Source organism: Cucumis sativus, chromosome 2, assembly GCF_000004075.3.
Source record: "Cucumis sativus cultivar 9930 chromosome 2, Cucumber_9930_V3, whole genome shotgun sequence".
NCBI classification, from domain to species: domain Eukaryota; kingdom Viridiplantae; phylum Streptophyta; class Magnoliopsida; order Cucurbitales; family Cucurbitaceae; genus Cucumis; species Cucumis sativus.
Genome location: NC_026656.2, coordinates 23,952,910 through 23,964,857, shown reverse-complemented (window position 1 = coordinate 23,964,857; position 11,948 = coordinate 23,952,910). Strand labels below are relative to the sequence as shown.

At 35.3% G+C, this 11,948-nt stretch overlaps 1 protein-coding gene across 4 annotated transcripts; it reads right to left on the bottom strand.

The window, feature by feature from the left end:
- Positions 1–1,183: 1,183 nt before the first annotated feature.
- Positions 1,184–7,944, bottom strand: LOC101222994 (BUD13 homolog). 4 transcript variants are annotated; one of them, XM_031881233.1, is made up of 10 exons: positions 7,614–7,928; positions 7,346–7,522; positions 5,243–5,458; positions 4,256–5,153; positions 3,120–3,184; positions 2,970–3,031; positions 2,739–2,842; positions 2,356–2,428; positions 2,094–2,274; positions 1,184–1,573 (listed from the first exon to the last, which is right to left on the bottom strand). In XM_031881233.1, the coding sequence occupies exons 3-10, from the start codon at positions 5,442–5,444 to the stop codon at positions 1,488–1,490; spliced, it is 1,671 nt and encodes a 556-aa protein (XP_031737093.1). In that variant the 5' UTR covers positions 5,445–5,458; positions 7,346–7,522; positions 7,614–7,928; the 3' UTR covers positions 1,184–1,487. The 4 variants fall into 4 exon arrangements, with proteins under 4 accessions (XP_031737093.1, XP_011650042.1, XP_031737094.1 ...); XM_011651740.2 differs by lacking the exon at positions 7,346–7,522 and having other exon boundaries at positions 7,614–7,944; XM_031881234.1 differs by lacking the exon at positions 7,346–7,522 and having other exon boundaries at positions 5,243–5,465.
- Between the last annotated feature and the right edge of the window lie 4,004 nt (positions 7,945–11,948).

Genomic DNA, 11,948 nt, shown 5'->3' with positions numbered 1-11,948 from the left:
GTATATACAACAAGAAAGAGAGAGTAATCACCTATTTGGATTTGGTGAAGAAATTAAACAATGATAGCACTCGAGGAACTAAGTCGCGAAGAAAGGCAAACTGAAGGTAGACCGAAGAAAGGCAACAGAAAGGTGTGTTTTGACGTTCACTATTGACTCACCAACGTTCACAATGGAGAGGTTTACACTAAGTCGCAAAGAAAAAGAAAGACAATGAGTGGTTTACACTGACTCTTCAACCGCCGCTCAAGAAACACATTTTCTGATGTCCTAAGACAAACTGAAGAAAGAAAACCGAAAGGCGTGCTTTGACATTAATCGTTGCATTACCAACATTCATCATATGAGAGGATGAATAAGTCTTTTGAGTGAAGGAGAAGAAATTGCGAGCGAGAAATGTCAAGGAGAAGGGAAGAGAAATTTTAGGGTATGTTTTAGGTTAAGGAGAAGAGAAATTTTATCAAAGGCGTAATTAACTTTTCACTGTTCATTTGTCCTAAATCTCAACTTTTTTTCAAACTCAATCCTACAAGTCATCAACCCCTCCAAAATTGGCCTGTCTTTGGCATTATCTATTAATATTTATAATTTTTGTTTGTTAAAAAAGATTATACATGTACCTCTTCTTGGTACTTTCTATGTGGCGGGACAAATGAGTTTTGAGAAGTTGAGCATGCATTCATCATTCATGAAAGTTTAGAGTTGTTCTAGAGTATAATGTAACATTTTATCATTCTTTTCTTTTCTTTTCTTTTTTTTTAAGGTTTGTTCTTTTATTTACCATAAATATAACAAGGTTATTTTTAAATATAGCAAACATCACAATCTATCTACAATAGAATTTTAGATGAGCCACCGAAAAAAAAGTACACCTTGTTGGTATATATATATAGTCACTTTTAATTCTTTTAAGTCTTTCTTGACCAACATTCTTCAAAACTACTACACGTTGTACCTTTTATTTATTTGGACTCCTTGAAATCACATTAGTCTTTTGATACCTTCCTTTTTCCCTTTATTTTCAAATATCAAAGATTGCAAATTCAATCTATCTTGGTATTCTTGCAAAACATAATCTCCTTTTGGGTTTGGAATGTTCAATTCAAGTAGTAAGAATCTAAATAAATATGATCATTCATGCATGAGCAACTAACCTTAAAAATTTGTATTTCATCTAAACTTATTTTACTTAATTTCTTTTCAACTTTATGTTATTTCATCGAAACAACTAGCATGTGGTTTTTTGCACAAAGTTAGAATTCTCACTTACATCGTATGAAATTTTCTTTGCATCGGTTATCAAGCTACCAATTTAACTACAATTGCCATGACACCGTGTTGAATACCATATCAAATGTAATATAGAAAAACGAATTCCTCAATAGCTATTACGGATGAACATACAAAATTATAAAAATCATCTTCTTGAAAAGAAGCTACATATCGTTGCAGGAAATCACCATCTTGAAAAGCAACTTCCTGTCATCTTACATATCAGACACAGACCAAAGATATGCTTCCCTTTCTGTAGCTTGTTTCTCATTCATCCTCTTGAACATTTGCTTCTCGAATCCTACGAGGAAAATCAATTAAACAATGTAAGACCTAAGAACATAGATGTAAGATATGAACTGTTTTGGCTGTTTTTCAAGCACATCGCAGTTAAAAAGAATATACAAAGGCCTGGCTGACTTCTTAACACTAAACTCAAATTAATTTTAATGACGTCCTCAAACATGTAAAAGTTCAAAATATACCAGTACACTTTTACATTATTTCAAAATCACCCGTACTGACTTCATTAAAGAAATAGATATTGTTGAAGGATCTAATTGTAAAAACATATATAGGTTGTCTGAACACTATCCTATTTATGAATTACTTAGATGGAAAATTTGAAATCTAAACTAGAGATGAAGGGACCAAATTGTAACATACATGTAAATGCCACTTCACGATGCTGACTCAAAATTTGGAAACTGTCATAAGTTTTTAAGTACTGATATAGTTCAAGACCAAAAACTATAACTTAATCTATTTTGATTATTTCAAACACCAAGTAATAATATAGAAAGAACCAGAAATGAACTAACCATTACTACGATCAACCCCATCCCAATGTCTTCCGGGTCTTATACCATATCTATTAGGTGCAGCATCCAATCCTCTTTTTAGCCAGCTGTGAGGTGGAATGTCCTGAGGAATCATGAACCCTGATTCCTTCATCTTTTCATTGTCTCCTAAATCAGGAAGAGCCATCTCAGATTGTCTTTTCTGCAATGTGTGCAATGCAAAAGATCAAACCTGCAATCAATTCTTCAACTTCAGCTCATTTTAGAATTAGAGTGAATTTACCTTCACCAAGTGTGCCATAGGATCACCCCATCTCAATCTATCCCTCAGCATTGTGTCAAGTTCTGCATCATTCCTGAAAGCAATTTGACAAACATTAAGTAGTCCTATAAAGGTACAGAAAAAATTGCACTTGGGTTCCATTTTCAACAATCTAGGCATTAGGAAATCTCTTAAAGTAATGGATCCTAGAAATGGAAATAAAAGGAAAGAGGATAAAGAAGATACTAAAAATAAAATTGGAGAGTATCCTTTCATAAACCATTCAACGTGTAGCTAATAGAGTGGCACACAGGTAATAGTAAAATAATCTCTGTATCCTTCCAATTTTATTTGATATTCCAGAAGTACAATTAAAATTAAAAACTAAGAGTGCTCAGTTTTACCTTGACCGTGCAAATGGTCTATCTTTCTCGAGTTCTAACTCCATAAGTTCAGCTTCTGCTTCTCGTTTTTGAGCTAAGCCCTTGCCCCATTCCAACTTTATCTCCTGTGACAGAAGACCAGCATCACAAGCAACGACAATGAGATTTGATAAAAGCATTGATGAGAACTATATCTCCTCTGAAGTAGTGTAAAACTGAAATTTAAATTTAAATCATAACTCTTGGAAGTACCTTGGCCTTTTCTTCTATTTTTCCGCGTGCTTTTAAGAATTCCTCTTTCGAAATGCGATCTCCTGTAATGTTTTGAAGTGTGAGGTATATTGTTAACATGATGCCAATTTTTCCAGAAGATAAAGAAAGGTGAGATGTTGATTGCCTTACCTTTAATCTTATCACGATACACAGGGTCCGCATTACTACTTGCCGAAGGATTCATCTCTTTAAACCTAGAAAGAAGAAAAGGGTTACTCCACCATTTGTAAATGCATATAGAAGTCAAAAACTATTTGAAAAGCATAACCACACAGAGTATAAAAATATTTCACCACACCATACTTCTCTTTAAGAAAATGAAATAGTATAAATTCATGGAAAATGAAGTAGAGGTTTTTAATCAAATATGATTTGGTAATTTTTCCTTTCTTTTGATTTTAGTTTAGGTGTGAAAACACCTTTCCCATTTGGGTCTATTTAAAGGCGGTTTAGGTTAGTTAGGGTAGTTAGGTGTGACAAAGCCCTTTTCCCTTGGGCCTATTTGAAGGGAGCTCTGTTTTTATTTGTCATTCATTGAATAAAATTCATTCTTGGTCTACACCAGAAAAGGCATTCTCATTGAAACAGAACCAAATGTAATTGTGTTGTATTCAACCGACAAACTTCATTTTTTTTTATAAAAGGGGGGTTAAAAGGCCCTTATTGGTGATGTTTTGGAGTTTTCAAACTTTACCCAAGCTGCCTTCTAAGTTTTTATAATAGGGGGATGATGCTTTTCCTGACTACCCTACTACATAACAACAGAAGTTGTCAGCATTGAACTTGGAAAACATAGAAGGGTACGGTGATTCTACACAAAATAAATACTGGGAGGTCAATGGCTATGGCTTTAAAGAATATATTTCTCTGATCATTGGGACAGCCACTTAATGAAAGTTTGAAGCCATGGTCAAAAGCAAACCATAGTCTGTAATCTCAATCATGAAGCATAAATAGATACAGCATTGACTTATAAAACTTCAAGAAGGGAAATACGGAAATATAGACAAGCACCACAAGAAAAGTGACCCAAATTCCAAAACACTTCCATCCCTAAACAATTTATATTTTTGGGCATTTGTATATTGTGATCATAACTCATAGAGCATCCTATATCATTCACAGCCAGCCATCCAATTTTCTAATCAAAATGGCAGCAAAACAAGATAAATATGAAAGAAAATTTATTGGACAGAAGTGATTATTTAACCCAAAACCTTCTAACCAAAAATGATTTAAAATTATTGCCATCACAACATCCTTACCTCGTCCAATCCTCTTTGTTAGTTTTAGACATTTCTTCCCCAAACTCTTGTTGAGTAAGCAAACCAGTCTTGCGCGTCTGTTTAAAGGAGACTGAAACTGGTAGTTCTTTTTGCTTTTTCCTAGGTGGAGAAAGATCTGTTGGTGATTCTTGCGAAGCGTCAGTAACATGATTCCGTGACTGCTTATCTAAAAGTGATCGATCTCCTCTCACATCCTTCCTTTGTTTCCTTGGGGGTGAAAGATCAGATCCACGTGATATACGTTCATCACCTACATAGTCTGAAGCTCTGCGTCGAGGAGGAGAAAGATCAACCTTGTGGTTGCCCCCTAAACTTGTTTTAGATGCCTTCCTATCAGATCTACGAGGAGGTGAAATATCAAATTGAGGAGAAACAGATCTTGTACAAGTTGCATCAGGTTCAGGCGAGGGAGTATGGTAACGCTTCCTTCGTTGTCGTGGAGGTGATAGATCAATATCTTCTTGTGCATAATCTATATGCCACGAGTTAGCTCCCTGTAAGTGTGCATCTCTATAAACTTTATCCTTTTGAGTTGGAGAAGAACTTGGATACGTAGAATTTGTAGGCTTTTCATCATGTTCAAGTGAGCTAGGAGGTTTCCTCGGCCTCCTCCGTGGAGGTGAAAAATCTTCACCTTCTTCACCGGGTACTGGAGGCTTCAACTCATTAGATGGAGAAGGTGTATCATTCCGCACTCTTGTTCTACGAGGTGGAGACATATCAGAGTTCACCATGCTAGAATTTGCACGATTTGGAGAGAGTGAAACCCAACCGCTTCCATCTTCACTTATGGAATTATACGGTCGCTTGGCTTTTAGCTCTTCAAGCCTCCTCATTCTCTTAACCTCAACATCTTCATCAACTTGTGGCTCCTCATCTACATTATAGGAGAACAAGGATGTAAAACAATAGCCAAAATTTCCATAGGACAAAATAAACACATTCATAAACCACATTGATACTTACCCGTTGAGTTGTCAGCATTATCCTCTTCAATAATTATTGGTTTCTGCCAAACAGGATCTTCATCCACGACTAGAACACCTAGAGCATTGGGTTTGTTTGTTGCTGTTGTTTTCTTCTTTTTCTTCTTTTTCTTTTCCTCTTCAGTGTTACTTTCATAGCGCTTCAGATATTCCTGAAGGGACTTCGATTTTGCAGACATCATTCAATCTCCAATACCTGCACACTATGATTAATCAAGTCCAAGTACATGATACCAAAAGAAGAAAACATTCAGAAGACCATATAATTAGAAAAAAATACAAAAAGATATTGCAAGGTAGATATAGCAAAGTGGGGCCTAAAATGTTTTATAACTTTAAAACTTGAGTTATCCCTTGAAAACAGTCTCTGATTAAGCAGATAGTGTTTCTCTCTTCCTCCCCTACATCAGTATGACTTCTCTTCTATTATTACCATCAGTGGTGGTCAATTACATGAAATACCCTTTACCCCATCCTCAAAAGAGTTTTTTTTTTTTTTTCTGTCGGTAGGTCTTCTGGTTCAATTAATCAAATTTTTATCTTCGAATGCCCGAGGTTTGGTGATCATTCTAAAAGACTGGGTTTGAAAATGTTCTTGCAGCAACAAGGTCGGCTGTGGTTCTTATTCAATAAACAAATATGAGCCCTTTTACTAGGCCTTTTATTAAATCTACATGGAGGTTAAATGAGATAAATTGGGTTCATGCTGGAGGGAGGAAGAATATCCTTTCCACCAAATCCTCGTATGCTGAGTTGAATTCTTATCAACCAAAATTTGAATAAGCAGTTAGCATTCTCAAGGTTAGCAATTCCCTCTCTCTAGTGTAGCAACCACACCCAACACCTCCCCTTTGAAACCCCCTTGAATTGCATTCATGAATTCTTGAAACAAAAAGCTGATCCGCCAACTCTATCGTGTTAAGCCAAAAAGAGAGGAAATCAAGGCAGAGCTACTACAACATTGAGAGTGATTCCTATCATCAACATAACAAGAACACACAAACAACTCAAGAACAATTAAAAATGGAAATTATATTGAAATGTACTATAATCTCATAAGAACAAGTGACAATGTAACTCCTAACCTTTCGAGATGGCTAGACTCCCTCAAATTCCATCACAAAGAAATCCCACTACAAAATTATTCACCCCTTCCCCTCAACCCAAGCCCTCTATTTATAACTAAAAATCCTTCACCAACTTATTATCTAATTACTAATATGCCCCTTCTAATAATCCTACTAGTACTCTATTAATAATCTCCAATATCTATAACTAGGGGCCTTACACATCACTAATGTCATTGTCATGCTTGGGCTCTGGCCCTTCCTTGTGTTCTGTTTCTTCCATTTCATAGACTCTTCTTTGCCCGAATCATTCCGCAATGCTTCTATGAATACTACCATTTGTGCATGTGACCCATCTCCCACAACACACTGAATCAACTCAAAGAAAGAGGGAAAATAAGTAGAAATTTCTTCCCACAAGTTCTAGAAAGTCCCTTTAATCCAACCCGAGATCCAACTAAAAGAATGAGGACCATATACTTGCTTGTGATAATCTGAGACCACCATTCCGAAAAGAAGAGGACTCAAAGGGAATACACCATAACCATTTTGCCAATAGCACCCTATTACGAGCCCTTAAGTTCCCAGCCCTAGCCTCCCTATGTGTATGGGTTTATACCTGGTTTCCCAATTCAACAAATCAGCTCTTTTTCCTTCCTCCACACCTTCCCACAGAAAATCTTTCATAAGCTTCTTCAGGCTCTTACACACTGAACACGTTTTGTGAATCTAAAAAGAGAGGAAATCGACAGAAATCCCACTCAAAACCTTTTGAAACATAACTTTCATCCAGAAAGCTAATCTCTTTCACTTTATCCTCCCCATACTCCAAAAAGACAAATGCCTCGGGGGAAAAAGAAGCCCAAGATACAAAGTCGGAAAGACTCCCACCTCACAATTCACTAGATTAGCCCAGTCTCCCACCTTAATCAAATCATTATCCAAACTCAAGATCTAACAAAAGAATATACTATCATCTGCCAAATGGAGATGAGGAAGAGTCACTTGATCCTTACCCACTTCAAAGCCTTCACTGATCATCCCTTGAACACAATTGGAAACCATTAGGCTTAAAGCGTCCACCATGAGAAGGAATAATAAAGGAAATAAAGGTACTCTTGCCTAAAACCTCAGCGGAAACCAAGTCGAACCCGCTGGGCAGTACGTCTTCAACCATAAACCTCAAGTTACACCTTCAAAATTACCATAAAACTCATGGATTTAAACTCATACTTAATGGGTTGCCAAAAATAGTTCAAAAACCCACGAGAAAACACAACTTACCAAAGGATCTACCTAACAGATCACTCCGGCGTGCGACGACGGCGAAACCCGAACGGCGGAGAGCAGATGGTGGCCGACGCAGACTCCTAGGCACGGCGGCGAAAGAAAAAGAAGAGACGGCAGAGGCGCGGCTGAAGGAATCACGTGGCTGGGACGCTTGGCGGACGGGCGTGCAGCGGCTAACGGAGAGTTCGACGGCGGCGACGACCCTCCAGGCTAACGGCAGCGGCGGCTGGTTGCAAGAAGAAAAAGATGCAGAACTACGGAGGAGGAAGAAGCGGCTAATTAGAAACAAAAACAGTTTCTTTTTTTCATTTTTCTCAATTATTTCTATTTATTCATTTTATAAAGAATTTTCTCAAATGACCAAAATATCTTTGAAAGCCCGAACATTAGATATTCTCCTAAAACTCTAAATCTTAAACCATATGCTCATTTCAACCGAGACTAAATGAGTTTGTTCCCAAAATCAAAGACATTTTCTCGATTTTTGCTATCTAAATTTTAAAGAAATCATCCTCAAACTTAAATCTCTAAAGGTGAATTACTTTGAACGATTTCATAGTTTATGACTGGATTTAAGGTTATGTTATAGTGTTTTCCATGAATTCTAAAGTGGATGGAAAATTTTGTAGTTGGTTTTATGTTATAGTTGAATGTAGAACTAAATTTAAAGTTAATGCAAGTTGTTTCGTTCAGTGAATCTCAACAATTTCATCAATCTAGGCCCAGCATATGAGAAATCTTGACCAAGATCGACGAAATTTCCTTGATATTTATTGAAGGAGTCCCATATTTGTTTTGTTTCACATACATTTGTGTGAAGTAATCTCGGAGATGATGTCGCCCGAGATTGGACCGAGATATACATCATAGGATGCATGTAAAACTCTTATCTCATGGCATTCCGGTGCAATGTTTTTCAAATTCAATTGGCAAGTCATGTTTTTCTCTGTTGAGATTGCCCCAAGTTTTAGGACAAGCTATTGATTATCCTGTGTTACGTGTGTTTTCTGTTTTGGAGATGCCTCTTTTCACCAAGATCAACTCTAAAGACTTCTTCTTAGCTAACTTGACATGTTATTCCCACTTAGTGAAGACCGTGTCAATCATTTAAAAAAACAAAGATCTAGATAGATACACATATTTAGGAAAACTCTATTATGTCATTTTCTAGATGCTAAGTTGGTGTTTAATGGACCTCTTTGCCACTACATCCTATTGAGAGAGGTGGATGATGAACGGAACAACGTAATCAATTTTAAATTACTCGGTCAGAAGGTCTTCTTTAGGCAGGAGGATTTAAATACCATCATGAGGTTGAGGCTTAGGTTGAGATGTTCGTTCAGTTTGAAGAGGATAAAGCCTTGAGGTTGAGACAACTGTACATGGGCGATAGGTCCAATATGAATGGGTCGAAGTTGGACAAAGAGTACCCGACTTCAATTTTGAGAGCGATGAGGATGCTGTGAAAATCTCACTTTTTTTATTTTATCGAATTGGCCATGATGGGTAGAGAGAGGCGAATCAACACATGGACTAGACCGTGTTAGGCCTCATAGACGACTTGGAGCACTTCGTGAGCTATGATTGAGGTGAGTTGATATGAGTCACAGGTCTTTGAGTCCCAAATGGTACGTCTAAATAGATAAAAGTCCTTTGTAGCAGAAGTAACCTAGCTTCCTTTGTAGCGGAAGTAACCTAGCTTACCTAGGAAATGTCTCATTTCACTTACACTTGGACAAGCGTGAGGAAAACTCGTACTCAACGTAGAATCAGAAGAAATATCAGCGCATGGTGAGGAAGTGTACCTTTTATAACATAGTCCTCACCTAGAGACAAAGTTAGCACTTTTTATTGCATAACTTAGTCTACTTGTGTTGCAAGTCGCAGAAATAGATCCTTAAATGATTAATCAACGAATTTATAATTAAGTGGATGAGAGGTGCGAAACTAAATTGCATACTTCTAGAATAATCTGTGAAGAAAATATATAAAAATAATTTAATTTGATCAATTCTTCTAGAACAGAGTAGTAATTCTCTCGAGGATTGTCTAGACTAGAAGAATATGAAATTCTTTAGATGACAATATGTAGCCTAGTTGTGGGCGGATAAATATTTCTAGTAGATTAAAAATTGTGTTGTAATTAACTCTTGCAATAAATATCTTGCTATTAATTCTTGTAATTTTTATTCCAATTAATTGTCCTAATAAATGTCTTGTAATCAATACTTCTAATTAATTTTGAATCATATCCAAAATTAAATTTATATAATAAAGTTTGTATTATTATAATGTATCACCATACATTATACTAATTCCTAAAATAAGTTTGAACCTTTCAAATTACAATCAATATAAATAAATCTCATTACCCTATACGAGCTAGGAAGGAGGCCTGATGGACCTATGAATCAGAAGTTACAACGATATGAGATTAATTGGGTAAACTCATTAACCATATTAATCAATATTCGTTAACTAGTGTTATGTCAAATTATCGTTTTACCCTTGTGTTACCTCTAGTTCTTAAATATTAGTGCTTCTCTAATGAACAACATGTTTATGGTCCAACCAATAAACAGAAACAAAGGGTATGGCCATTTGTTCAAGTCCCGAAAACACCATTTAAGGGAACATGTATCTACTTACTCTAAAGTTAGGAAAGAGTGAATTTCATCTGTGTAATTATGTTTCCAACTCCCCACTTAGTCTTGTACCCAAAATGATAAGCATATCGGCATGCCACTCTCACCCGTACAAATCAAAGAACAGTCCATCGCAAACAGAAGTTACATCTAGTGGTAACTATTTCGTGGTTCGGTTGCATAAGATGTCCTCACTAGCATGTCACCTACATGAACGCGTTAGATTTTTGCGTTTTTATCAAATATAAAGTGAGTCGTATCCATAGTGTTACCAGAATAAGGTACTCAGTCTTATCCTTATACTATAGACCATTTAAACTAGTCTCAAACATTGATCACTATATGTCTTTATATATCGTTTAAGACTCATCAAACAACTTAGGATATTAGTTTATTGGATTTGGACTATTAAGACAAAATTAATAATATAATCAGTAACATTTATTGAAATTATAATAACAACACTTTATTAATAACAGTCAATGAATTATATTAATATTCAACGAGTTTTAGGACATAAATTTCAATAACAACTCCATCAAATGTCACTATATATACACAACTTGGCAAGTGAGATGTGTCATTACATGGCCACTAAGAAGCCATGTTTGCTTGACACATGATTATGACCACCAAGTACACTATTGATCATCTACATAAATGACATTTTTATATTAACATTTACAATAAAAACAATCCATTTGTTTTGCTTTGATTTTCTTTACTTCTAAAGAAGAAAAATAGCAACACCATTCCAAAATTGGTCTTAATGTTATCAACTTTATCCCAAAGTTTTACATTTGTTGTGGATACTATTACATAATGTTTTCTTTATATTAAATTGGTAGACTATTATGTATATAAGATTGGGAATTTCAAAACAATGAAAAATGGAAAATGGAAAATGGAAAATGAAAAATGGAAAATGAAAAATGAAAAAAAAAAATACACGAGACAAGCTTGGAGAATTGCCAAAAATGGGCCAAAAATTGGGTAGAAAAAGAGTTTTAGGATTGATCGTAAAAAAGTTGAGATTTAGGACAAATTTGGAGTGAAATGACGAAAACACCCTTATTTAATTTTACTCCACATTTGTTATTCTCTTCCAACCTCTCCCTCTTCAATGTAGAGTAAGTAAAGTAAAAAAAAAAAAAAAAAAACTCATTTGCAGTTCTTCTCCTCTCTTAAAAGTTTGTCAACTTTTCGTTTTAGTTCGTTGTCATTCATCCTCTACTCCGACGAATATCTCACGCACTGTGGTTTGTTTTATTTTTATTTTTAATTCGAATCGGGTTGTGTTATATGTATATATATTTGCATCTTAAATGTATAAATCAAATATAATTTTTAATTGTTTCAAGTTGATTTATGGTTGTTTTAGAGATGTATAAATCAGGAAGTTATTGTTATTATTATTTTATCTCACAAACATCTCGCATGTTCATAAATTCAAATGTGTTAATCTGAAATGAATTGATTTATGTAACTTTTAACATTTGAATTTCATTTCATTTCAGATTAAACATTTGAATTTAAAAACCTGCGAGATGAACGACACCGGAGTAAAGCTATGAAGTAAAATTAAATAAGGGTACTTTCGTCATTTCACCCCAAATTTGTCCTAAATCTCAACTTTTTAACCATCAATCCTAAAACTCTTTTTCTATCCTATTTTTGGCATATT

Excerpts from the sequence above, each read along its gene's own strand:
- LOC101222994 (XM_011651740.2), bottom strand. The coding sequence starts at position 5,444 with ATGATGTCTGCAAAATCGAAGTCCCTTCAGGAATATCTGAAGCGCTAT. Across the intron at positions 2,843-2,969 it reads AAATAGAAGAAAAGGCCAAG|GAGATAAAGTTGGAATGGGG; the intron begins GTACTTCCAAGA and ends CTTCTGTCACAG. Across the intron at positions 1,574-2,093 it reads TGGGGTTGATCGTAGTAATG|GATTCGAGAAGCAAATGTTC; the intron begins GTTAGTTCATTT and ends TTTTCCTCGTAG.